This window comes from Dasypus novemcinctus, chromosome 25 (genome assembly GCF_030445035.2).
Source record: "Dasypus novemcinctus isolate mDasNov1 chromosome 25, mDasNov1.1.hap2, whole genome shotgun sequence".
Classification (NCBI taxonomy): Eukaryota; Metazoa; Chordata; class Mammalia; order Cingulata; family Dasypodidae; genus Dasypus; species Dasypus novemcinctus.
In genome coordinates, this window is record NC_080697.1 from 51844360 (window position 1) to 51871510 (window position 27151).

The 27151-nt window shown below is 37.4% G+C and overlaps 1 protein-coding gene across 1 annotated transcript in view; it reads right to left on the reverse strand.

The window, feature by feature from the left end:
* CSMD1 (CUB and Sushi multiple domains 1) overlaps window positions 1-27151 on the reverse strand; it is a 2093507-nt gene that overhangs the window by 844368 nt on the left and 1221988 nt on the right. Inside the window, exon 6 of the mRNA XM_058288018.2 lies at window positions 25474-25586. Coding sequence (XP_058144001.1) covers window positions 25474-25586 — 113 coding nt within the window. The remainder of the gene's footprint in view (window positions 1-25473; window positions 25587-27151) is intronic.

Consider the following 27151-nt stretch of genomic DNA (forward strand, 5'->3'; position numbering starts at 1 on the left):
AATAATTCTTAGAAATGCTTTAGTAATATGAATAAGAAAACATTTGCCTTTCTGTTCTTCATGTTCCAATAAATACAGAAAGTAATTAGTTACGAGTTTTTTGCTGCTTAAAAAACAAGACAATCCTAACAGGAAAAATGAAAAGCACATTTTCAGGAAGATGGCACTTATATTGCAACATATTCTACAGTGTACATTTACTTTGGGGTCTGAACTTTCATAAATATAACTGCATTCTGTTTATAAACTATACATGATGGCTATCACAAATTTTATTTTTTTCTTTCAAACTTTGAAGGAAATCTTACTTGAATGGTAACTACTACATTACTTAAGTTTAAGTTTTGATTGAGATGAATAGAAACTCAAGGGTCAGTACTTCTCCCAACGACAAACAGTGACTGCTCAGAAGTTTTATGTTGAAGTCATGTGAATATGGCAAAACACCTGTCCCAATGACATGAGGCACCGTGAGACTGAAAAAGCCTTGGGTCTTGAGACTGTGGCTTGGTTAGGTCTTAAACTGAATTGAAATTGTCCCATAAAAATGTAATAGTGTGTTCATCAACCCTAATTCCAAAGAGGAATTCACAGAGTTAACGTTAAGTAAGAAAATTAATGTGAATGGTACTCACATTCTAAAACACTGTACAACTATGCTGGTATACATGATGCCATGTTTCTCTTTATTTAAAAACTATGTATATGCTTCTGTTCTTGAAGTCTACTAGGTTAGTATTTCATGTTCTAAAATTCTAAGATTATCATGAGGCCTTGATTATCTTACCTCTACCCTTTGGCTAATGAGAACAGAAGCATAAACAAGAAAGCATATTCAAGCTCTTTAAGACTAGCAACCTCCATAGATATGTCTTATTATAATCTAACTATGGAGTTCCTTACTTTTCTCCTATTTCACCAGGCATGAATGTTTTATCTCAGAATGGATAAAAGATGATTTTCAGTTTTTAAAACAATAGTTTGTCTTTAAAGTATCTGGTATGTACTAGAGTATAAGGGACTTTATTTCCTTTCCCTCACCCTTTTCTCTCTAGTCAATCTGGTCTTCTTGTGGTATAAAATTTATTATGATCAAGCTTGCCAGCTTGTCTTTAAAAGTTCAAGTGTGAATGCTAAGCTTAGTGACAATTAACACTTTTAAGTCCCTTCAGAATTGACATTTTCTGTTTTCTGAACATTTCCAGTCCATGTTTAAATCTATTGATTTTTAAACTCCTATATTGTAAGGGTTAACCACAAGTTGTAATATTAATTTTAGATTATATCTTAATTACATTGTTTTAACATTCGATTTAACTAAAAGTTAACTGGCCACAGCTGCAGTATTTTATTCTTTCCTGCTTTTACCTGGTCTTTGCTCTTTACCTCAAGAAAGGCAGACATTGGAAGTGGAAGAGGGTCCTAAGGCTCTGTGTGTAGACACTCTGAGGAAGGAACAGCCAGCAGGAAATGACAGGAAGTAAAACAAAAAGAGGACTATAACTTTTGGTAAAAGTGAAATGTCTAAAATCAGATCAACAAATGCAGTCATAGTATTTCATGAAATCTAAGACACAAGTGCCAGAATGATGCACCGTAATTTTCTGTGCCACAAAGAAAGGGCAAAGACAAAACACTGCCAAAGAATGATCCTCCTCCTGGGAATATTAAAATGTAAAAAAGAGTGCATTACAGATTCACTGTAATATAGTGCTTAGGATCAACTAATGGGACGGGAGAAAGGACTTGTATTCGTTGCTTAGAAATGTTTTTACTGAAGTTAATTGAAATAGGATTTTTCAGAGCTGTATTTTAACTAATCCTTTTTGAGCAGGACTTTAAGTTTGCTATTGTGATGGTTTGAAGCTGCATGTACTCCAGAAAAGTATGTTCTTAAAGTTAATTCCCTCCTGTAGGTGTGAACCCACTTCAGGTAAGGACATTTAGTGAGTAGGATCTTAAGTTTTGACTACTTCATTCAGGATGCATCTTAATCCTCTCGCTGTATTCCTTTATAAGAGAATGGAATTCATTCAAGAGAGAAAGACACAGACACAAGAAACTGGAAGCAACAAAGCCTAGGAGAGAAGGGAGAGACCACCAAACGCTGCCATGTGCCTTGTCTTGTGACAGAAGAATCCAGCACTGGCAGCAGCTGGTCTTCAGGGAGTAGATATGTTTTGATGATACCTTGTTTTAGACATTTTCACAGCCTCAGAACTTTAAGCTTGTAAGTTAGTAAATTCCCACTGTGAAAGCCAACCCACTTCTAGGATAATGCTTTCAGCAGCCTAGGAAACCAGAGCAGATTTTGGTACCAGGAGAAGGGGTGCTGCTATTGCAAAAACATTTTACAAAGGCTTTTTTAATTGGGGAAAGAGTAAAGGTGGGAAGAATTGTGAGAGGCTTCATAGAAAAGGCCTAGACTGCTTTGAAGAGACTGTTGGTAGAAATATGGGCACCAAAAGTACTTCCAGTGAGGCCTTAGACAGAAATGATGCACGTGTCATTGCAAACTGAAAGAAAGATGATCCTGGTTTTAATGCGGCAGAGAATTGGGCAAAATCAAAGCCCGATGGTCAGACAGAAGGCAGAACTTAAAAATGATGAGCTTGACTATTAAGCTGAGGAGATTTCCAAACTATGTGACAAGTGCAGCCTGGCTTCTCCTCACAGGAAAGGGATCAGCTGAGAACCGAAGTCCTGGGCACTCAGAGACCCCAACTTGATGGTTTGGAATATTCTGAGCTTCTGGAAAATGATTCCTGTAGCAGTCTGATATTATTGGTGACTTCCAGAAAGAAATATTGGGTTATGTTTGTAAACTGATCTTTTTCTCTTAGCGTATTAGACTATATTGGATTCCGAGGCCTACCTGATTAAGTAATTAGGTAAACCTCTCATGCCAGTAGGGATCAAAGACATGGCAAAGAACAGAGTAGGGGGGCTTTTAATGCTGGGGTTTTGACGTTGGAGTTTGATGCTGAAGCTGGAGCCCAGGGAGAGAGACAGAGCCGTTCGCCTGATAGTCTACAGCTGACCTTGTGGGGAAAACAAAGGAGCTGAGCCCAGAGGAACCCAGGAAGCCCGAACCCTCACAGACGTCGGCAGCCATCTTGCTCCAACACAGGAAAATAGACTTTGGTGAGGGAAGTTGCTTTTGCTTTATGGCCTGGTGTCTGTAAGCTCCTACCCCAAGTAAATACCTTTTATAAAAACCAACTGATTTCTTGTATTTTGCATCAGCACCCCTTTGGCTGACTAATACAGAGAATAATGCTCCCTGTGAGGATTTAACTTCCAGAAGGATCTGTGGAAAGTCCTACCATCTGATGGGTTCCCCCCCCCCCAAACCCCACCCCCCCACCCCCGCCGTGTACTACATGCAAAACCAACAAGTTTTCTGTGAGATCTGAATAAACAGGCCACTGCCAGCCTGGGCTAAAAGGGACAGATTGACGGAAAAATATCCTCAATGGCGGAACCATGGAAACTGAGGTCTGGGCATTGTCTCAGGCCAAGAGAGCAGTCCACCCTGTTTTTGAAAAGGGTGAGTGTGTCCCAGAGCTTGAAGAGGGTGGGTCTTCTGCCCCAAGTGTTATGTGACCACCCCAGGTTTCTCAGATGCCTGGGGCGTTGTGAAGAGGCTGGATGTCACCCCAATGATTGACGAGGGGGGGGCTGGAGAGCAGCCCCCACCCCGTGCTCGAGGAGGGTGAAGCCGAGAGCCTGGCCATCGTGCCAATGCCTGAAGATGCTGGATGCTCTCCCACAGTGTTTGTGGAGAACAAGGTTGTTGCACAAGCCCTGGGAAAGGGTGGGGCTGCTGCTCCATCAGGCCCTGAGGACAGAGCATCCTTCCACAGGTGACTCTCAGACCTTGAGATCTAATGGATATGTTCTCCAGGGTTTTGGAATTGTTCGTGGCCCATGGCCTTCTGTTTTCCTTCCAATTTCCCCTGATAGGATGGGAACTTTATCCTATGACTGTCCTTCCATTGTATATGGGAAGCAGACAACTTATCCTCCAAATCACCCAGGTCCATGAAAGTTGGTGTTCATCATCTATAAAACATGACTAAGGAAACAAAGATTACAATATAGATCCTGTAAAATGGTTATAAAAAGTGAGATTTTGTGAATGTCTGATGAGTTTTACATTTTTAATTTCAATAAACCCAAACTAGTCAAATGGCACAATGGCCTTCATCAACTTTTCCCAAGAATACCCATTGTTAAGACAATTGTATGAATATGGAAAGCTATAGGTCTCCTGCCTAAATCTAATCAGATTAGAATTAGCTAATGAAATAAAACCTAAAGACTAACCCATAAAGAATCAACTGAGTTATAAATTCATCTCACAAGAAAAGGCTATTTATTAAAATAGGATTTCCTGGGCTAAGATGAATGCAAACTGTATAAAGATTTTGAATAAAGGGGGAAGCGGATTTGGCCCAACAGACAGGGCATCCGCCTACCACATGGGGGGGTCCAAGGTTCAAACCCAGGGCCTCCTGACCTGTGTGATGAGCTGGCCCATGCACAGTGCTGATGCCACACAGGGGTGTCCTCCATGTGGGGGAGCCCCACATGCAAGAAGCACGCCCCATAAGGAGAGCTGCCCAGTGTGAAAAAAGTGCAGCCTGCCCAGGAATGGCGCTGCACACACAGAGAGCTGACGTAGCAAGATGATGCAACAAAATGAGACACAGATTCAGAGTGCCACTGACAAGAATACAAACAGGCACAGAAGAATACACAGTGAATGGACACAGAGAGCAGACAACTGGGGGGGGGGGATGGGGAAGGGGAGAGAAAGAAAAAATAAATCTTTAAAAAAAAAGATTTTGAATAAGGGATATTGGACGTATTCTGAATAAATGCAATAAGTATTATTAAATATTAAGTTATTGTTTCATACTTATCAAGAAAATAGCAAAAGATTTAATAACCAGTTAAGATCAAATAATAAAATGTCAAAACATTTCCAATATTTCAGTAACAAAGAGTGCACATGTTTTATATTAGGAGTAATTCAGAGAACTCCTTTGAAGGATTTTAGGAGATAAATAATGTTGACTACAGTCTTCAAGAAGTAATGCTATTTTCTCTAAAAACTGGAGAAAAATTAATGCCAGAATTCTGTTTAATTTTCAGTATACTTGTAATTAAAATTCCTCTGGGATTTTTTGGATGTTACTGAATGAATCAATGAAATACAAAGGAATTTGCAAAAAAAAAAATGGAACTACTTTCAACATACTCCTTTTTCAAACAGTGAAAAATTCAGCCAAGGTGCCAATTTCACAGAATTTAAATTTTATATTATTTTTGTTCCCTATGGCATTTTCTCTTTCAAAAGTTTTAAATAATTATTTCAAAGAGCTTTCAAATAGTTGCTTCCTTCACCACCAGATTGTGAGACTTTTTTTTCAATTAAGAAAACTATAAAACCCAAGTGGGGACTGCAGAGAAATCTTTACCCAGGGAGTTTTTAAAAAAATCTATTTATCGTAACAAAATTAATAATCATGATATCAATATGTTGAGAATTAATTTGTGTGAAACATTCGCTGATTTAGCATTCTTCGCAAGGAGTTCATGTTGGCAGGAGATCCATTTCTAAGTAATACAAACCCCTCCCTTTTTATCAAGACCATGAGTGTGTATATTGTGTACTCCTTTTATAAAAATGACAGAAAAATCTCAGTTTTAAAATAATATATTTTGAATTATCCTGTGCATTGCATCCTTCAACAGTGTTGCAATTCTTTCCTTTTAGAATAGTAGAAGGTCTGCAAGTGGCAATTATCTATAATATTCTCAATCAGAAAACACGCGTTGGGCCATATGTGGGACATTAAAGCTACAAAGTTGAAGATGACACAGTTCTTGCCAATTTACTCAGCAGCACACAGTCCTGGTTACTCTCTGGCTTCGATAGGGATAGCAAGGCCTAGTATCATGCAATACTGTGAGTTAAAGAAATTTTAGTCCACAGATATTCACTGCTTTCTCTCTTTAATGGTATAATTTCTTTCTCCTTCAATCACTGGAAAATTTCATGTAATGACCTCTCCATTTACTCTCAAGAAAAGAGCTGGGAAAAACTCATTCAGACTGTAGAATAAATGATAATGGAGTCTACAGTATTAACTTTTGCAGGGATTTAGACTTTAAAACAAAATGCTAAACCTAAAGCCTTGGCCCTTAATATGAGAAATTTCAGATATTAAAAATTGGTAGGAGAAGTACATTGTAGAACAAGGCAAGATTTTATCTAACATCCCAGAAACCATCTCTTAATGTCCCATTGGGAAGGAGCTCCTGATCTAGTAGGAAGCTAAAATTATTTAAAGCAGTACAATCCAAGAGAAATATGTTGCAAGCCACATATGTAAATTTAAAATTTTATAGTGGCCATAATTTAAAAATTAAAAAAGTAAAATTAATATTATTAATATATTTTATTTGGCCCAAGGTATTCAAAATATTAAAATTTCAACATTTAGTATTTATTAAATTGTCTTCAGAAATCTGGCATTTTACACTTAAAGCACATGCCAGTTGAACCAGTGACATTTTAAGTGCTCAATAGTCACATACAGTGGTGCAGAAAAATATGTAGATTTTATAGGAGATCTCAGAAATAGGAAGGATCACTTTGAGGCAGCGTACATGGAGAAGAGAGGGGAGGCTTTCTGCAGCAAGGAAAACTTCAGGAAGAAGGGGAGTTAAGGTATTAGGATTTGAGACTATGATGCAGAGATAAATTCAGATAATTGGGACATAGATTCCATAAGGAGCTGAATGAGGGAGAAGAAACAAAGCAAATAAAGTAAGTTACAGAGGAAGATTCTAAAAGAATTGGTACTGGGAAGCAAATGTGCCTCAAGCAATTTGGCTCCCAGCTACCACATGGAAGGTGCCTGGTTCTGCTCCCAGTGCCTCCTAAAGAACATAGTGAGTTGGTGTGACAGGCAGGCGCAGCAAGCTGATGCAACAAGATGGTGCAACAAGAGACACAAGAAGAAACAACAAAGAAAGCCAACAAAGCAGGGAGTGGAGGTAGCTTAAGCGATTAGGTGCTACCCTCCCACATCAGAGGTCCCAGGTTCGGTGCCTCCTAAAAAAACAAGTAAGAAAAACAGACAAAGCAAGTGCAAACAACAATAAGGGGGTGGGGGGAAATAAATAAATAAAATAAATCTTTATTAAAAGTAACTAATAAAAGAGTTGGTACCTAACTGCACAAAGAAAACCAGGAGAAAGGGAAGAAAAGGTGACCGTCATGTTTTCCCTTGGGCATCATCTCAGCAAGGTTAGTGTGAGACATAATTGCACAGAGTGAGGAAGTCTAGGAAGAGGGGATGAGGGCAGAATTTTATTCAGGTTCTTCGTTTAGGGGTTGGGAGGAAAAAGTGGAATTAGAGAGGAAGGTAAGAAGCAATCTATGAGATAGGGTTTGGTAGGTCAGTGGCCATGAGTGGCAAATGAAGATACAAAGGGTTACAGAAGATCTGCAGAATATTCTTTTCAGAGATTCATTAACAGTGAAAGGAAGAGGGAGAATGGTATCACAAGAGGCATATATGGCAAGATTTTCTGATGCAAATTCTCAAGTTAATCATTTTGCTGTACACATATTGTGACAGGTGTGATAGCAATTTTATCCTGGATCTCAGCAAATAAAACATGCTCCATATATCAATGTGTTTTACAGTTCTCAAAGGCAGATTTATTTCTGCACATCTATTACATGCATTGTTTGATTTCAGGATTTACTATTTGTTAAGGCTTGAATTATTCAGTGTAGGCAAATAGGGCAGACAAGATCAATCCTGGCACAATAAAAAATTACCCTAGCTAAATTTCTATTTTCTGAACAGAAAGTCAAATTGAGTAATAACAAATTACATGATAGAAGTTGCATTTTTTTATGATAACAAATATTATTTTCCTCTGACGAATCCTGTACCCCTTCTTTGGTCCCTCTTTCTAAGACCAAATCCTTCTCAGGTCAGATTCAGCTACTTTTTGCTGCTCAACAACAAAAGGTCAGGTTCTTTATCATGTCAGTGACTTTAAATCAAAACATGCTTTATCTATATTTATCTTCTACACATGTCTAAATATAGTTCAACTTTTCCAAACATACTTGATTGTTTTTGCCTTATAATTTTTCATTTTTTTATTTTAGGAAGTATCAGAGATTGAACCTGGTACCTCAAACATGCAAAGCAGGTGCTCAACCTCTGAGCTATACCTATTCCCTCCTTGTCCTTTTAAAATTACCATTTGAGGTTGGATATCCTTCCCTTTCCTCACAGCCTCACACTTATCCATATTCTTGCTCACTACACACCTTTATATAAACCACCTATAGCAGTCTGACAAAAATTCTGACTGTCTAGTTATTTGTCTATCCATTTCTCTGTATCCATCACCATTTTTGAAAGAAGTCTTCTATAGCTCATTAATAGCTAGAAGCAATTATTTTTCTTTTGTATTTTCTTTTACTAAACATAATTTGTAACTTGAAATCCATTTGTAACCTTTATGATTTCAGACAATCATCAAGTACATAAAAATGCTTGTGAAAGCTAGTATGTATGGACTTTCTGCAGGGAAAGAAATATAATTTTTATTTAATTTCCAATGGAGAATCTAACCCAAAAATACATTTAGAGCTACTAATTGAAGTATAAATTCCTAATGGCAGAGACTACAAATTATTGTTTTTCTATATTCAATGCTTAGAATATGCTTGCCTTTTTAAAAAAAGATTTATTTATTTTATTTATTTATTTATCCCCCCCCCTTGTGGTTTGCTTGCTGTCTGCTGTGTCCATTTGCTGCACGTTCTTCTGTGTCTCCTTGTCTCCCTTTGTTCTATCATCTTGATGCACCAGCTCTCCACAGGCATGGGCCATCAGCTCTCTGCAGGCATGGGCTGTCAGCTCTCCATGGGCACAGTCTGTCAGCTTTCTGTTGGCATGGCTAGCTTGCCTTCACAAGGAGGATCCAGGACACAAACCCAAGACCTCCCATATGGTAGATGGGGGCCCAATCAATTGAGCCACAGCTGCTCCCCATATACTTTTTACATATTCTTAATAAAATATTAATTATTGCTGGTTGGCACTATATTGAGGAAAAAAAAACTAGCAACCATGTATTAACTTCCTATGCAGGGCTACCTATTTTTACATAAATGATCTCTAATGTAAAAACAAACAAAAATAAAGAGAAAGGTGGTATTAATATTAACTTTTTAAAATTAAAAATACTGGAAAAGTTTGACATTTGATATACACATTAAAATATCAGAGAACTTGAAGATTATTTAAGTAATTCAGTCTGAGGTAAAAGAAGCCAGAGAGAAAAAAAATGAACAGAGCCTGGAGAAATTGTGGGACATCATCAAGTATGTCAGTATATGCGTTGTGGCAATCTAGAAGGAAAAGAAAGAAAGGGGAGGGGCAAAGAGAATATTCAAAGAAATAGTAATTGAAAATTTCCCAAATTTACTGAAAGACATGATTATACACATCCAAGATACATGATGAACTTCAAACAGGATCAACCCAAATAGACCCACACTAAGGCTTACTATAATCAAACTGTTGAATACCAAAGATAAAGAGAGAATTTTAAAAGCTGAAAGAGGTAAGCAATTTGTCATATACAAGGGAACCGCAATACAATCAAGTGGCAATTTCTCATCAGAAACCATGGAGAGAAGAAGATAGTGGGAAGACATATTTAAATTATTGAAAACAAAAATCGCTGTCCAAGAATTCTGTATCTGGCAAAACTGTCTTTCATAAATGAGGGAGGGAAGTAAGTCATTCCCAGATAAACAAACACTAAGGGATTTTGTCACCACTAGATTAGTCCCATAAAAGATGTAAATGAGAGTTCTCCAGTTTGAAAGGAAAGGACAATAGATAATAGACTCAAGCCACATGAAGAAAAAAAGATCTCTAGTGAGGGTAATGAGATGGATAAATATGAATGCCAGTATAATTGTATTTTTAGTTTTTAACTCCACTTTTTGCTTTGTACATGATTTAAAAGGCACATGCATAAAATATAATGTTGAATCAGTGGATCTGAACTCATAAATTATAAACATGTAATTTGTGACAAGAACTTTCATAGTGGGGAAAAGGGGGTATAGGAACATAGTTTTTGTATACTATTGAAGATAATTTGTATTAATGCAGACAATATTTTTACAGATTTAAGGGACTAAAGTTAAGACCCATGTTAATTATGAAGAGGATATTGGAGAATTTGCAAGCTCTTGGAGACAGAATGTATGGTTGACAGGGACAGGGGGAAAAGAGAGTTAATGCATAATAGATGTAATAATTCTTATTGCAGAGATAAGAGACTTTTAAAATGGAAGGTGGTAAGGGTAACACAATATTGTGAATGTGGTTAATCCCACTGAATGGTATGCTTGGAAATGATTGAGATGGGACAGTTTCTGTTGTACATATGTTTCCACAATTCAAAACATAAAAAGAATGAAACAGCAACTAAAGAGACAATGGCAATTAAATGCAATACCTGATCTTGGGTGGGACCTAACATTAGAGAAGAAAAGTCTCAAAGGGATATTATTGGGACATTTGAAAAAATTGGAATATAGACTGAAATTTATGTCAATGTTAAATTTTGTAATCTAGATAACTTCACTTAAGGTGGTTACATAAATAAATATCCTTGCTCTTGGGAAATGTACATGGCAGTATTAAGTGTTTATGGGCATTATATATACAACCTACACTCAAGTGTTCAGAAAATGGATTGAAAGATAGACTGATGGCTTGCTGATCAGATGGATAGATTGATAGATTCATACTGCAAATGTGGCAAAATGTTAAATTGATAGATAAAGGTACCCTGGGAGGGAGTGTATGAGTGCTGGAGTTCTCTGTATGGCGTTTGTATTATTTTTGTAACTGTCCTATAACTTTGAAAGTATTTCAAAATAAAAAATGCTTACAAAATTATATGCAACAACTATCACTTTTTAAAACATCAAAGATTCCTGTTGTTGACAATTTCATAAATTGGTAAATAGTGAAACTAAATATCAGAACCTTATAGATAGCATAAAACCTTTTCCTAAACCATGGATATACATGGAATAATCTGGGAAGCTTTAAAAAAATATTGGTGTCTGGTCCTCAGCCCAGATTGATTAAATCATAATATATCAGTACTTTATAAAAGTTCTCCATTTGGTGCTATTATGTAGCCAGAGCTGAAAATGACTGGGTAAAGAAAAACTAAGAAACACTGGACTTCATAACAATTTTGACCCTTAAGCCAAGGTAAATACATAAAAATAAATCTTAAAAAATTCCAGTTTTGACTTGCGTCAGATTTTAAACTTGAGCCAATTGCCTAATTTCTGGGGGGGAGGGGGTGGTCGGAATATATATATACACACATACACTTACACATATATTATTTTCTGAATAACTATTTTCTAACTGTTTTAGAAAACCACTTCAATTTTCTGAAAAATATAATAAGAAGTGGGAAAAATATGTTGGCCATGTAGATACCTGTTTATACTGTGTTTTTAGTAAATTAGCAAAATTTATCTACCTATCTGGACAGTTTTACCATGAAGGTGACTAAACCAAGTACATGAGCACAATCATCTTATTATTTAAGGAATATAATTGCATAATATTAGAAAAAAAATCACTTGGTTTATATTTGCCAAGCCTCTATTTGAAATCATTGGTATTTAGGGTTAGAAAAGACCTGGAAGATTATTTGATGAGGAAACCAATATCCACAGATGGTACAGGAGCACAGTTGATGGCAAATTGCTGCAGAGGCCAACAATGCTACCTCTTAAAAATCCACACTCCTCCATTCTTTGCTTCTATTGATAATGATGTAAAAGAACATCTGTCTTCCAAACCTAAACTCAGACTCAGCTCCATGGTATTTCTATAAGGCAGCTATTACCTAGCTCCAATTTCTTGATGAAGAAACAGCTATTTAAAGACTCTATGAGAAGGGTACAAAATTTTTTAGACTCCAAAGACCGAAGCTTTCCCTTTACGCCATTCTACCATTTTAATGAACACAGCCTATTATATGTTTTTTTTGTAGTTTTAGTTTGCTCAGGCATTGCACTCTTCTGTAGTCATTCAGAAGTCATTAAGTGAACCCTGCCTTGGTGAAAAGCATTCTGCTAGGTGCCAGAGGCTACAAAGGACTAGCTTTTGTTCTTCAAACATGGTAGTTTGCAGTCCACACAAATAGTTATATTGTAAGAAATTTTCTGATATTAATATGCTATAAGAAAAACAGAAGTGTTATGGGTATCGAGGAATGAGTGACTGAGACTGAATTGGGAGATTGGGAAAGGGTTCTTCCAAGAGGAAGAAGTGAAAGCCACTCACTTGCTGCAGCCACGTGGTTGCTATCAAAGGGCCATGAGGAGTGGGGCTGGGATGGGGGAAGTGAATGATGTGCCCAATCATAGTAAGTATTCTATATAGAGGAGCAAGGAATTTTTAGAAAGGAGAATTAAAAGATGAATTTGAAAAAGAAGACTGGAGACTTATAGTGGAGAGCTTTGGCATCTATTTTGCATGTTATATACTTTGAGATTTCAGCTATTTCTGAGAAGGCAGGATTTGGTCTATGAAGTATAAAGTGTTTTAGGACAGAAGATGATTTAACTAGAAAAAGTCTCTTAGACATTTTGAAGGAACACAAAGAAAAAGAGCTAAAGAAAATTACAATTGGACAAAAATGAAGATTCATTTGCTTACAAACACACACTAACATAATATTCTTTTTTTAAGATTTATTTTTATTTATTTACTTCTCCCCATCCCCACCTTGATTGTACTTGCTGTGTCTGTTCATCTTCTTTGTTTCTTTAGGAGGCACCAGGAACTGAACCCAGGATCTCTAATGTGGGAGCAAGGTGCCTAATTGCTTAAGCCACCTCAGTTCCCAGCCTTGTTTTATCTCTCGTTGGGCTTTTCCTCTTTTGTCTCTTATTATATCATCTTGTTGCATCAGCTCATGGAGCCTGCCCATTGTACCAGCTCGCCATCCTGCTCCTCCTCTTTAGGAGGCACTGGGAACCTCTACTCCCTGCTTTGTCATGTCTCTCATCATGTTTTTCTTCTCGTGTCTCTTGTTGCATCATCTGGATGTTTCAGCTGGTCACACCTGCCCATCTCACCAGCTCGCTGTCTTCTTTAGGAGTCACTGGGAACTGAACCGTGGATCTCCCACTGGGCAGGAGCCCAATTGCTTGAGCCACATCTGCTTCCCAACATAATATTCCTGAGGCTTGGTGAATATTTTTCTAGAAAGAAGGATGCTTATGTTTGTTTTGCTACATAGTTCACCAGAACTTGTTAGGTTCAATAAATGCTGGTCATAGATTGCACTCATGAATGTATTCAGGAATGATAATAAAAAATATTCTTAGCAACTGGTACAGGCATTAATTAATCAGAGCAAAAGCTCTTAACTCTCCTATACCTGGATCAGGCCTGCAACTGGCTATTGTTCCAGGCCTTACAACTTTAGGCAATTTATCAAGAAGAGAGGTTAAGACTGTGGCAATTTGATATTATTGATAAATTCCAAAAAGAAAAGTTTATATTTGTAAACTGATCTGTTCTTCTAGATGTGATACCCTTTAATTGTATTAGATTCAGAGGTTTCACTTTTACCTTATTAAATCAAGATCTGGACTTTGATTCGACCACATCATTAGGGCATGCTGGGCTGAGTGCCCACTCCTTTGGTGGGCTGGTAAAATAGACTCTCCCAATGAAGTAGACTCATAGAGATTAAAGTACAGAGGAAGAGAGATGGCTCATTAAACATGGCAGAGGCCCTGGGAAGAGATGAATCTGAGAGTTTACAGCTGGCCTTGTGGAGGGAGAAGAACAGGTAAGTCCAGTAAGAAATGAACCTTGGAGACAGAGAGACAAGCCTTTTGCCAGCCTACAGCTGAAATCTGAAGAAACTGGACCATGGAGCCTGGAGAGGAAGAGGAAGGCTGAACCCTCACAGAGACCAGCAGCCATCTTGCTCCAACATGTGGCAACAGACTTTGGTGAGAGTAGTAACTCACTCTTTAAGGCCTAGTGACTGTAAGCTTCTACCCTAAATAAATAACCTTTATAAAACCCAACAGACTTCTGGTACTTTGCATCAGCACCCCTTTGGCTGACTAATACAGAGACATCCTATGGGGAGAACCAAAAGAGCTAGGGTGGAGGCATGCATGGGTAGTGGCTATTTATTATCCAATGCAAACAGTTCAATATTTTAACAACCTGTGTTGGCATACAAGTAGAATTACAGCCCTGGACATATGTCTGGAGAAAGTTAAATTCATGTTGATTTCAATACAAATTTCAAGAATCTACAGGAAAACATTTTGTATAATATCTGTACCATGTTCCATTTCTTGACTTAGTAAATCGAATACAATGTAATGGTGAAAAGTTATCTACAGGTCTCCTGTGGAGGTAGCTATCCTTTAGAATGGGACAAAAATAAGGTGGTCAGCTGTGTATAAAAGCTAGTTGGAATCTCATGAGGCTTTGGGAATCACCATCCAGAATGAGTTTACCCAAAGGAAAGAACACAGATAAATTTTTTTGGAAATTGTTATGGTAAAGAATGGACTTTCTAATGCGTGACTGCAAGTCAACTTGAAACAATCTGAAGCAATTTGAGGGAACTAGATTCTACATGTATGACACAAGTAAGCTTGCCAACAATTTAATACCAATTTACAATGTTTACCACATCCATCCTTTTGCTACACTTTGCTTCCAAACCCTTTTTAAACTCACATCTGGATTCATTTTGAGTGCTCTGTTTATACTTTGAAGCATTTATATTGTCATTTCATAAGAGGCAGGAAGCTCTAGTTAAGTGAGGCATCCACTAGAATAATGAAGCTAAGTGCTTCATCCTGGATTAGGCAATACATTAAAGAGCTCCTTTACTGTTCAGTTTGAGTAAGCTGACCCAGATAATTAAGAGAACATGCAATGCCACTTGTGCATTTTAAGTCTTACAGGGCTCCACACAGCTGATTTAACTCCAATTCCCCTACAACTGAACGCTGGTAACTACTCTGGGTGGGTGAAAGCAGAGCAGCTCATTGACGTAACAGCTGCAGGTTGTGAAAGAAATGCCACACTTTGCTTATCACTTTCTGTATATTCATGCTGACCACTTTGGTTGACAGCTTCCTAATATGTGCAGCGTACACTGTGATGATGTAGGTTTCAAAGCTCACACTATCTACAGCTTGTAAATATGAACATTTAGCAAATAAAGTCTAAACATCATTTGCAGATCTGGCTGATTACACTGCCGGCAAGAGAAAGAATGAAGAATGACTACAGTTAAGGTTGATAAACTGAAAGCCAGAAAAATTTTCTGCCTTAACATGACATAAATATAAATTTTAGGAAGACAATTTACCATGGGAATAACAACCCTCCTAAGCTTTCATAGTCTTCAAGCATCAGAACTCTACCTGCTATTGCCACATATTAATCTATTTTAAATAGCTGTGAATAACATTGCTGGCTCCCAAATCTCCAATGTCAACCACATTTAGAAGTTTAAGGAAAGGAAGGCTTTAGTTTAAGTGGTTTTACATGTAATGATTAAAATTTTTCATGTATTAATATTTCAAACTTTCAACTTTAAATAAGTCAATACATGAAAATGAATTGACTTAAATTAAAAGTCTGGAATGAACTCAAAAGTTCATTTACTCCATTACTCTGCCTCTAGGTGAGACTTCTATCCTTTAACTTAACATCCCTAATGGATAAAATTGCATACTTCTCTCAAGAAATATATTCTCTTGTTTCAACATTAGTAAGAAATTACTTCCCATGCCCAGTTAAAATAATTACGACTGAAACGTAAGCACATTCTCTTTGTCCTACCCTTTGGAGACATAACAGCTGCTCAGAGTGAATTGCTACCTTTACTTTCTTAATATACTGATAGACACAGACACACAAAGCATACCTGCTTTATCCTCTTTGACTATGACAAATAGGGTAAATCTAAGAAATAGCCATTCCAGAGCCAGGCCAAGATAACATGATGCAGGAGTTAAGGATTCTTTGGGCAAATTGTAGTTCGAGCAAAAGGGAGAACTGGAGCTTGCCGTCGCCTAAGTCAGGCCAATTGGCTTGCAGGCAGGTGTGCACTTGGGAGGACTAACCCAGCTGATGGAGCACAGCTCAGGCTCTGCCCTCCACCTGTAGGTCAGGAAGCAGAATTTTCCAGCACTGGGATGCGTTCCATACCTCAGAGCGGCGCCACATAAGCAAGGTTAGAGAGACTGACGTAAAAACCAGAATGATCACTTATTAACTTACAAACAAATGCAATAACTCACCAAGGGGACAGACTATTAATTTCTAGAGTAGCATTCTCTACACAGCAGCTCAAATGGTGTGTTCAAATGTCAATCAGATGAATACACTCCATCATTAAAAACACTTAGAAAATCCAAACTACTTATACTGGCCTCCTCTTAGCTTGCACCTGGCTCATTGGGCTCTGAAGAAGGCAAGTGCCATTGTTTGCCCTTTGGGTTTCCTTTCACTCAGTTCCTACCACTACCAGCAGCACCAAACACACACAGACATACACACTCCTGAGGACACACCCTTTCTTAAATGTACTAATGCATTAAAGTTATGGCTAAGCTTTATAAACTGGAGGGCATTCAGTCCCTTTAGGGTGAATTTAATTCACATCTCTCAGCAATATTTATTACGATTATTTTTAATAGTACTACCTGTAGATAGTCTTAGATCCTATTTCTAGCTTCTTTTTAATTCTCCTCTCCATACCCCTTATTCCAGGCTCCTCTCAGTTTTCTAGGCAGTCCCAGTGAGCTAAGAAAGTGGAACCTCCTAGAAGCATTTGCAATAAAATTGGGTGGGTGGTCACCTTTTGCCTTCTTTTTAAACACTTCAGTTGATCCTATTGTTTACCTAAGATCCAGTCCAAGTCTTTAAAGATGGCACAAACTGCCTTCCTACAGTCAGCCCATACTTTACCAGCTTTGCTTCTCATCACCCTGTGTGTCCCACTCTCTACCCCAGTGTGGAACCATCACAGAGGCAGTTGCCTGAGCATACCTTTGTGATGAGGACTCTTTGGTTTTGCTTAACTCTTTATGCAGAACCCTGTTTCCTCCTTTTGTTGCTGGGCTATTTAAACTCAGTCTCAGGCATTTTTTCTCCTAGGAAACCTTCTCCAACTGTTCTCTGACTCCCTTGTATGCTGGGCTAGGTGTGTCTGATTCAATAGCATTCCGTGAATAACCTCTCTCCCAAAATACGTGAATCTCCAGTTTATGTGTTCATCTGTCTTCAGTAGACACCAAGGGCGAGGATGTTACTTGTCAGTGTAGGCTCCACATTTCCTAGCACAGTAGAGAGCACCTTGTAGATAGTCAATAAGGAAATTGAATAACATTCAGTTCCAACATGAGCCTTGCAGTGGTTTATAATGAATGACCATCCTGCTTGGGACCAGTGAAACAGGGTAAGAGAAAGGAGTAGAGAGGATCTAAGTGATGAAGCATACCTAGGCAATCGAGAAAATATAGCACCCTGAGGATTTCCAGGAAATTTATAAATATAATACAATCCCACAAAGCAATCATAAGATTTCCTACATGAACTCTGCCAGAGGGCAGGACAGGTATTTTCCCTAATTTGAGATAACAGAACAGATTTGATGAGATGCAGTGGGAATACTGTTCTGGGCACCAAGCTAGGTGTTTCACAGGTATGTTCTCTTTAACTACCCGACTATCCATAAGTGATCATTATTATCATTCCTGTGAAAATGCAGGGAAGGTAGGTTTAGATACAATAGAACCGGGACTTAAATCAAGGGCCAGGAACCCTCAGTTATCCATTCATTGCCTGGGTTGAAGCAACGTATTCTATGTCCAATCCCCATTCTCTCTCTTTTACATCATCTGTTGTGAGCTATCATGGTGGATGGAAGGTGATAGGTTCAACACTGCGGGCAGGGTACACTGCCAATGGGCTTCCACAGTTCTCCACGTGCTTGTGTCACATGAATAGGACTACAGCCAAGGTCACCTTCAACCCGGCTGATCAAGGATATCCCTTAGCTAGCTGTAAAGCATTTCTCTTGTCCTTTTGTTTTTTCATTGTCCTTCTGCTTCAGATTTGTATATACATTTTCTTCCCTTCTTTTCAACTTCCCCTTCTACCTTCATATTCCCCTTGACTTACTGATAGATCTATTTATTCTTTTATTTAATGCTTCATGATCCAAATTTCTTGTTCCTGCCCCTTCCCATGTTATTTTAAAACCTATCCTCCCAGTGGACTGTCACTTTTCTGTTTGAACTAGGCCAATCTGAGGAAGTAGATAAAGTTTAGGATAAATTATAGGTATCTTAAATGTTATTCCTTTCACTGGGCTTTCCATTTCACGAGAAAAAAATCTCTATCTTCCCCCAAAAAGATGTTCTGATTAGGTATTGTCAGATCACTACAAAAAGTCAGTGGAGGAAATAGAGTTGGAAAGGATGGCATTGGACAGAGAGGACAGAAAATGCTACTCATGTTTTGTTCCTGACATTTAAAAATTGTATGATGTTGGCTACATCACTTAATAGCTCCCTTTCCTTGACTGTAAGATGAGTTTTCTTTCAACTTTGACTTTCAAAAGCACCATGACACTTGATAGGAACTCTGTGAATACTTTTGTCTGTTTCTGTCTATTAGAAAAGTCCTAAAGAACTTACCATTTTTTAAAGGGGATTTTTCTGCCCTTAATTTTTTGATAAAAATATTTCACTTAGGTATAATATATATATACTCATGCATTATACTAAATTATATTATATATATTATATGGGTAAACATATGTTACTATGAACACCTATGTAATCAGTTTTGCTGATTCTTTTTTTTTTTATATAATTTTTTTTTTAAAGATTTATTTACTTATTTAATTTCCCCCCCTCCCCCGGTTGTCTGTTCTCTGTGTCTATTTGCTGCGTCTTGTTTCTTTGTCCGCTTCTGTTGTCGTCAGCGGCACGGGAAGTGTGGGTGGCGCCATTCCTGGGCAGGCTGCACTTTCTTTCGCACTGGGCGGCTCTCCTTACGGGGCGCACTCCTTGCATGTGGGGTTCCCCTATGCGGGGGACACCCCTGCGTGGCACGGCACTCCTTGCGCGCATCAGCACTGCGCATGGACCAGCTCCACACGGGTCAAGGAGGCCCGGGGTTTGAACCGCGGACCTCCCATGTGGTAGATGGATGCCCTAACCACTGGGCCAAGTCCGTTTCCCTGCTGATTCTTGAATTTGGTATGAAATTGTTCTTTCTGGTTTCTTTTACTCAATATTATGTCTGAGATTCATCAATGTTGCTCCATGTAGAATTCGTTTGCCCTTTTTCATTTTTGCTTAGGGTGACAGTTTGAAGTTCTTTTGTGAATCCCAAAATGCAAAAAGGTATGTTTTTCAGCTCATCCATTCCTGAGGGTGTGGATTTGATTTTGATTGGACTGTGTCAGTGCAGCATGAGCTAGCTGGGGTCTCTGCCCTCTTGCTAGGTCTGATATTACCACAGAGAGACACAGGAAAAGAGAGCCGCCATTTGGATCTGGCCATGTGAAAGGGAGGACTGCAGGTTTGCCTACAGCTGCAGAAAGGCAGAGAAGTCCCGAGATACTGAGAGAGGAGGCCTGGAAAGACAAGCCCTGTCCATGCCTGGCTGCACACAGCTGAGCTCCAGGAGACGGTGGATTCCCGAGGGGAAGACAGGGACTTCCGCAGAGATCACCCGCCATCTTGTTTCACTACATGGCAGCACACCAGGGTCAACTACTGTTGAAAGCATCTCTGATGTAGCCTTGATTTGGGCATTTCATATCCTTGGAACTGTAAGCTTTTACCCCAAATAAAATCCCCATGATAAAAGCCAACTCATTTCTGGTACATTGCATTAGCAGCCCTGCAGCGAATTAAGACATTTGGTATTCCATTATGTGAGTGTACATAATTTTTTTGTTGTTGTTCTGCTGTGGATGGACATTTAGGGTATTTCAGGTTTTTGGATAATATGAATAAAGCTTCTATGGGAATTCTTTGTATGTCTTTTGCTGCACATATCCACTCATTTCTGTTGGGTACATACCCAGGAGTGAAATTGCTGGGTTCTAGGGAACACTTAAGTTCAGCTATAAATAGTTTTCCCAGTGGTTTATACCAATTCAGACTACTGCCAGAAGTATAGAAGAATGTTCTGTCCATTTATAATTTCTTTATATCTTTTAAGACTTGGAATGCAATGTTGTTCATTTCAGTTAATTTGGGCTAGGAAGATATTAAACATGAGAAGGATTACCAAAGGAGAATGAATGCATTTACAATTCAGTGCAATTTGTAAAACACTTGCCATGGTTTTTTTTTTTTGTTGTTGTTGTTGTTTTCATTATTTTTAGATATCCACAATGATTCTGTGAGGTAGATAAAATTATTCTTATTTTCTGTAGGAAGACAACAATATTCACAAGACAGAAAAGGTGTTGTCTAGTAATAAATATTTAATGAAAAAGTTGATGGCAAGAACAAGCTGCTTGGAACACATAAATGGGATTCTTTTACAAAATACTGAAAGTACAGAAGTTGAAAATGGTCTTGAGGGAAACTTAAGCATATATTTAGGGAAAGTGGTATTTGTTTTGGATCCGTTTGAAAGATGTAATCTATTTAAAACATTTTTCCTGTAAAGGTTAAAATTTTAAGAATTAGTTACTTAGGATTTATATGATCATATCGCATTAATTTATTCTGATTGTAAGAATGCTTTACATATCTAGCTATTTAAAAGGTTCCCTTCATAGGAAAAAGTCAGTGTCGTCAAGTGTTATAAAAAACAGGCAGGAGTGCCACCTGTGGGTTTTCCCACTAATTCTGCAGACTGTGATCTGTGGGGCCTGAGAGATAGTATGAATGGTTAATCTCCTTCATTTCTTCAATAAATATTAGTTAAGCATATCTGGGAGCTAGATAATGCCCTTTACTATTTTACAGAGCTACTCTTTTAAGGAGGCAAACAGACACCTGCACCAACACTAGAACTTAGCTCTTAGGTGGAGCTTTTGCAACCATCCCTGAGGTGAGCATCAGAGATTGGAGAACACACATTCGATCTAAATTTGAATTCATCTGGTGAGGATGAACTTGAGGCTTTCAGTTATCCCAAATGCATCTTTATATAATGGTCTTCATTTTAAATGAAAAGGAAAATTGAGCTGTATAAAACTATAACCTAAAAAGCAAGAAAACTATGTGGGTCAGCACAGGCTTGAAGCCATAGGCAGGTTCTCCCTTTGATTTATGAGATAGTGTGTTCTCTATAGAAGCTGGAACTTTATTACAAACACTTTCTTTCGAAATGATTTATCAGTTATAGAAATCAATTGGACTTTCATTTTGTGAAAATTGTATTTTTATAAATAGCCAGGTAAATAAATGTAAAACTGGAGTTCAGTACTTACAGTTACTTAGAAAGGAGACCTTCATGGCTAGAGATTAACATATTTTAAAAAATTCATCTGTTAGACATCAAAAATGCCTAGATGATGGATTATGCTAACAAGGCACTTGTTTAATTATAATTAATGACGGAGGCAACATAAAGAATGGAATCAATTTTCAGCTGATTTAAAGAAGTAATGTGTCCTACATAAATCTATCAATTTAATGAGAGCTCAATATATGTAGCAGCTACTGCAGATATATCAAGTGACTTTTATTGCATTTGCACCTTTTGTTCACAATGTTATTTTAAGTGCTAATTGCATATATAAGACTGTTTTTACAAAATGTAAATACAATTAAACTAGACAGACAGAAAGAGAATAGCAGCTATATATGGCAAGGAAAGCATAAAGAGATTGAGAGGAGAAGATTTTTGGTTGTTTTATTATTATTATTACTGGAAATGAAAATGTTCTAATAATGATTGAAGTCATGAATGCACAACTATGTGATTATATCACATACCATTGATTGTATACTTTGGATGGATTTATGCTTTACTAATATGTATCAATTAAAAAAAAAAAAGATAGAAGTGACCATATTTTAGTAGGAGCAACTATAGAGTAGCTTTACTTGTCAATAAACCTAATTGCTATTTTTAGCATAGCTTGATAACATAACTGAAGAAGGAAAATCCATAAAAGGAAGAATAAGATTCATAGAAAAAAGAATTTAAGGATAAAAGTTAAAAACATAAGGAAAGAGAGGAAAGAATATTTTGTGGTGGTGACTGTTTATTTGACCATGGAAAGCACCAAGTTAAAAATAACATATTCTTTGTTTTTAGAAGTCATAAAAATTCTACCCATGCATCAGACAGTTGGATAAAGGAGCAGTGTTTCTCATTGAAAGATACCACAGAGGGCTGTTTTAGCAGCTTAGGAAACAAAAGGGTTTTCAGAGTAATTACAAATAATTTGCAGTCACATTTATTCCAAGTAATACTGATGGGATTTTTATGTTCTTAAGATTGACCACACATGAAAAATATGACCACACGAATGTCAAAAGGGCAATAATCAAAGAAATGTTTTAAAAAAGTTCCCCTTCTCCACCAAAACACCTAAGAGGTGGATTCCTTGACAGAATATTGGAGAGAAGAGGGCAGTACCACTTGGTAATCACTACATAAGTTTCCACTGCTATTGCTATTGTTTTTCTTGATTTTCTAGAGAGTTCATCTACTTCTGGTGGTAATAGCAATAGCAAATTTTTAAAATAACTTGTTTGGTTTAAATAAAAGTAAAATAAACATCGGGGCTTCCTGGAACCAGGCACAGGAAAAGATTTAGATGACTATCACTTTTTCCTACGCGACAACCATATTTCCCATTTGCCTTCAGGACACACAAAGTTGGGGCCTCCTTGTTCTAAAGTCAAGACGGTACCTTATAGAGAAACAAAAGTCAGCCGGTTTGGGATAGCTGGTGGCTTGGCTGACAGGGTCACAACTGGGCACCCGGTCTTCCCCTGCACATTGCTCTGTCTGCTGCCTTCTGACAGCGTAGGGTTATTTCGACTCACCTGGCCATTACCCTAGAATCAGCAGGAATGGCCACCCTAGAGGGTCTCTTCACTGGTGAGAGTTCAGCCCTCTGGAACCAGAAAGATAAACGCAGTGCCTTTCTGCACAGCATTCTGCATGCTCCTTCTACGTTCCCTCAAGCTCCATTTTGAGCTTTCCTCGTCATCATACAGGTTTCTTTCTTAAAACAGTGACATCCGGGACTGAGCAGCGTCTTCCTCAGATGGCCTGCCCACAAGCACCCCCAGTCCTGAAGCTTCTTGTTAGATGAGTCCTAAGTGCTAATTAAACATTTTGATAGCCTTCTCACAGTGTTTTTTCTTGGAGTTGAAGTTGAAAGTCAGCCTGAAGAGATTTTCTGATATATTACTGTTGAGTAATGCTTACCCCTTTTTGTATTTTTGGACCATTTTTCTAAAATCCCAACTTTGAACATCTAAATTTTTGCTATTCTATTTTTTTTTTTTTTTTTCTTTTTGCATTCACTAATATAAATGTCACTGATCAGCTTTCAGGGACAATGCTTAGAAATTTTTCTGGTGCACAATGCGTATCATTTAATGAGGGCTCCTAGAGAAAATCGATTAAGTATTTTGAAACAGTTATATAAAGCTACCTAACTTAATATACTATGGATCAATGGACATCCTAAATGCTGGTTTATGATTTTTTAAAACAGGGGTAGATATATCCACAGATGTGGTTTAATGTAGAGAAACATCAGAATTTCCCACTAGATGGCAGAGAGGGCTTCTCACACCCACCCACTCTGGCCCTCTGTGACACCTTAACACACTTAATTGTAACTACAGAAGGGCATATACAGCCTTAAAAGGTGAAGGCAGGTAAAGGCAGGTATGGGAAAAGAACAGAGCACCCTTGCCTAGGTTCCAGGATAAGGAAAGTTAATTGATGTGAATCCTATAAGAGAGTGAAACTTCAGGGTCGTATATTTGCCATCAAAGCAGATAAAGGTGAAAGCTTTCTAGAAATATCAGAAAGAATTATGAGTTGAACAATGCTCTTGATGATATATGAAATATATTTTAGTGGAAAAAATTGCTCCCTGGATTCTACGGCAGGCGAGTGCTGGGTAGCTTTTCATGCCCCGGGAAATAAGTATGTATAAAAACCTACTTCATGTATGTATGTTTCTTCAGCACAATCTGCATTTAATTTCCTGCAAATTGCTCTTATTTTTCTACTTATTGTCCAAAGAGATACAACAAAAGAGTTATGGATTTTAAAATGTGTTTAAGATAAGCTATGTTTAAACCACTTTGTTGCAAAATTATTGAAGTCTCCTTAAGTGGCTCTAATGATATCCCCTGTGTTCAGCCTTCTGGGAGAACTGTTTACATACTGACTTTCTGATTTACTAATTTCTGGGGCATAGGAGTTGTTATTATTTCCCTGTTTTGGTGTCAACTTGATATCCTGACTTGCCTGTGGCAGGTGCTTAGTCCTGTTGCCTTAATCACAACCATGGCCATGATTTGGGGTAGCTTGGGAAGTTTGTTTGAGAAGTCACCTTGCTTTAGAAAGTCGGGCTCCTTTCTGGCACACTCATTTTTTTTATCTACAAGCACAAATAGAATGATTTTCAATAAGCCCCTAACTGGATTGAATCCTTTTCCCTATATTAATAAGGATTATTGATTATTAGAATGATATAGGAAATGATGCTTTACTATCTGGGCATAAACTTTAGGAATTAGGTACAAAGAGAAAGTTTCAGAATCAAACCTATATATTAATGAACTAAAGATCCTGCTTTTTGCTCAGCTACTAAACAATCTAGCACCTTTCTTTTGAGGTTTACGTATATGTAAATAACTCAATCAGGTAATTGGATTTATGTTGTATGATGATGTTTTAGGATAAAGGTGATACTATGATGAATTTATGCATTTCCATGTACATTATATGCTATGCCTTTCTTAGCTTATGAAGAAAAGAAAATAACCAGACCAATTTGGATATTTATTGGTTAGATATATATTGATCAGTACTCTATCTTTCTATCTATCTATATTAAAACCTAGCAAAATTTCCAGAAAAAAAATAATGTGTACTGTAATAATATTAAATATTAAAGCCTTACTAATAAGTCATTAGTTGCATATAATTTCCAAAGTTACCAGCTCATGTAAGAGATAACGGTATTTTCAAGTATATATCTCTTAGTCCATCCTTAGCAAGAGAATCCTAAAATACCAGGGTTGGAAAGGAGGAGAATGACTTCTACTACTTTTTTTCTTGTAAAATAGACCATTCTTACCTTGAAACTGAGCATTAAATCCTTTGCGCCGATGGTTACTGTCGGATGTGAAATGGAGTCGTAACCAATTCTTGCTACTGATAACAGGAGAAGGAAGGTTCATTCCAGTCAGCCTGGAAGAGAGAGAAATGAAACAAAATATCTCCCTTGTCAACCAACAAAGCAAATGTCTTATATCAAACCGGCTTCTAAAATTGGCCACTGACACTCTTCATTTTTGAGATGCTTAAAACACAGGTCATCCATTAACTAGCATTTAAGACTTAAAATGATTCAGGTAATTTTATTTTTGCCCAAGTAAAATGCTATATTTATCCTGGAGGGAATGAAGACTTTCACAAGTATTTGACGTTTTGATTCCTTGGCATTAATGATGGATAAAGAAGATGATATTCTTCTCATCTCATTTCTTTTCATGAGGACCTCAATCTTCCTACTAAGAGTTCACAATGAACTACTAAAAATGAAAAAAAAAAGTCAAATGAAAAATTCTGCTTTTTAGAATTTGAACTCTTGGCAAGTCTCTTTAATCTGAAGTAGAGGCAAATAAACTATTTAACTTGTCTGATAGCATGCCATATTTCCGGTCCCATTTATGTGCAGAATTCACAGCATGGGCCTTTCCTAACAAAATAAAAGAAGAGGAGTGCATATGAAATTGATGATGAGTATTGCCAAAGAGATTTGAAATGGAATATAATTATGTTTTGGTAAAGTACTACATTAAACCCAATTAAGTCTTTTAAAAATAAGATACAGTCTATCTCTGCTTCTGCTGTTTAAAATTTCCAGTCCACTTTAAAATGGGTAGTTTAGTAGACAGAGATGATAGAGTAATTTAATTCTTACTATGATGAATTGAAATCTTTGTGTTTCTACTAAGGAGAAGTGCTTTCTCAATAGTAAAGCTCCTGGCAGTTAGAAGTACAATTGAAAAATTAAGTTTTCGCTAGTGGTATAAATATCATTGGATTGAGAATCTTCAAATGTATCTTTATGTGCTTGCTCCAATTTTTATTAGCTAGTACCATGGTTGGGTTACCTTTTCTGAACCTGTTTCTCAGTTTGTGTAATGGATGTGAAAATACCAACTTCACAGGTTTGAAAGAGAGTATGTATTTATATATAGTCATACAAATATCCTAAAGCACATTTTTAAAAGAACATTATGTGATTAACCATTTTACAACTAATTATTTTGCATCTTGGTTGCCTAATCTATTTTTATTTTATTTTTATTTTACCAGTTTGCCTCATCTATTTTTAGAAGATGATGTGTAAGGTTCAACCAGTTCTCTTCTAGCTGAAACCCTAAGGGACTGCAGAGCCCTCTCTGGGCTGGCCTGTGAGCACTGGAACTGCTCCTGGTCAAACCTGGGATCTTATGCTATACACAGGATTTGCTGTACAAGTTGGCTACTTAGAGCATTTCTCTACTTAATCAATTATCTGGAGGAAAAGCAACAACAAATTATATATGCTGTCAAGCTTTGTGATGTCAGGGCGCTCAATTTCAATTCTCAGGTTTAAAAATGTGCAGTATCCATTTAAAGTTAAAAGCAAACCTCAACTGTAACAAATTGCAACAGTGTTTATGTCACTGTTTGAAATAATCTTCTGTGAGAGAAAAATGCACTGCTTAGATCTGCCTATTTGCTTAGATTTATGTAGCACTGAC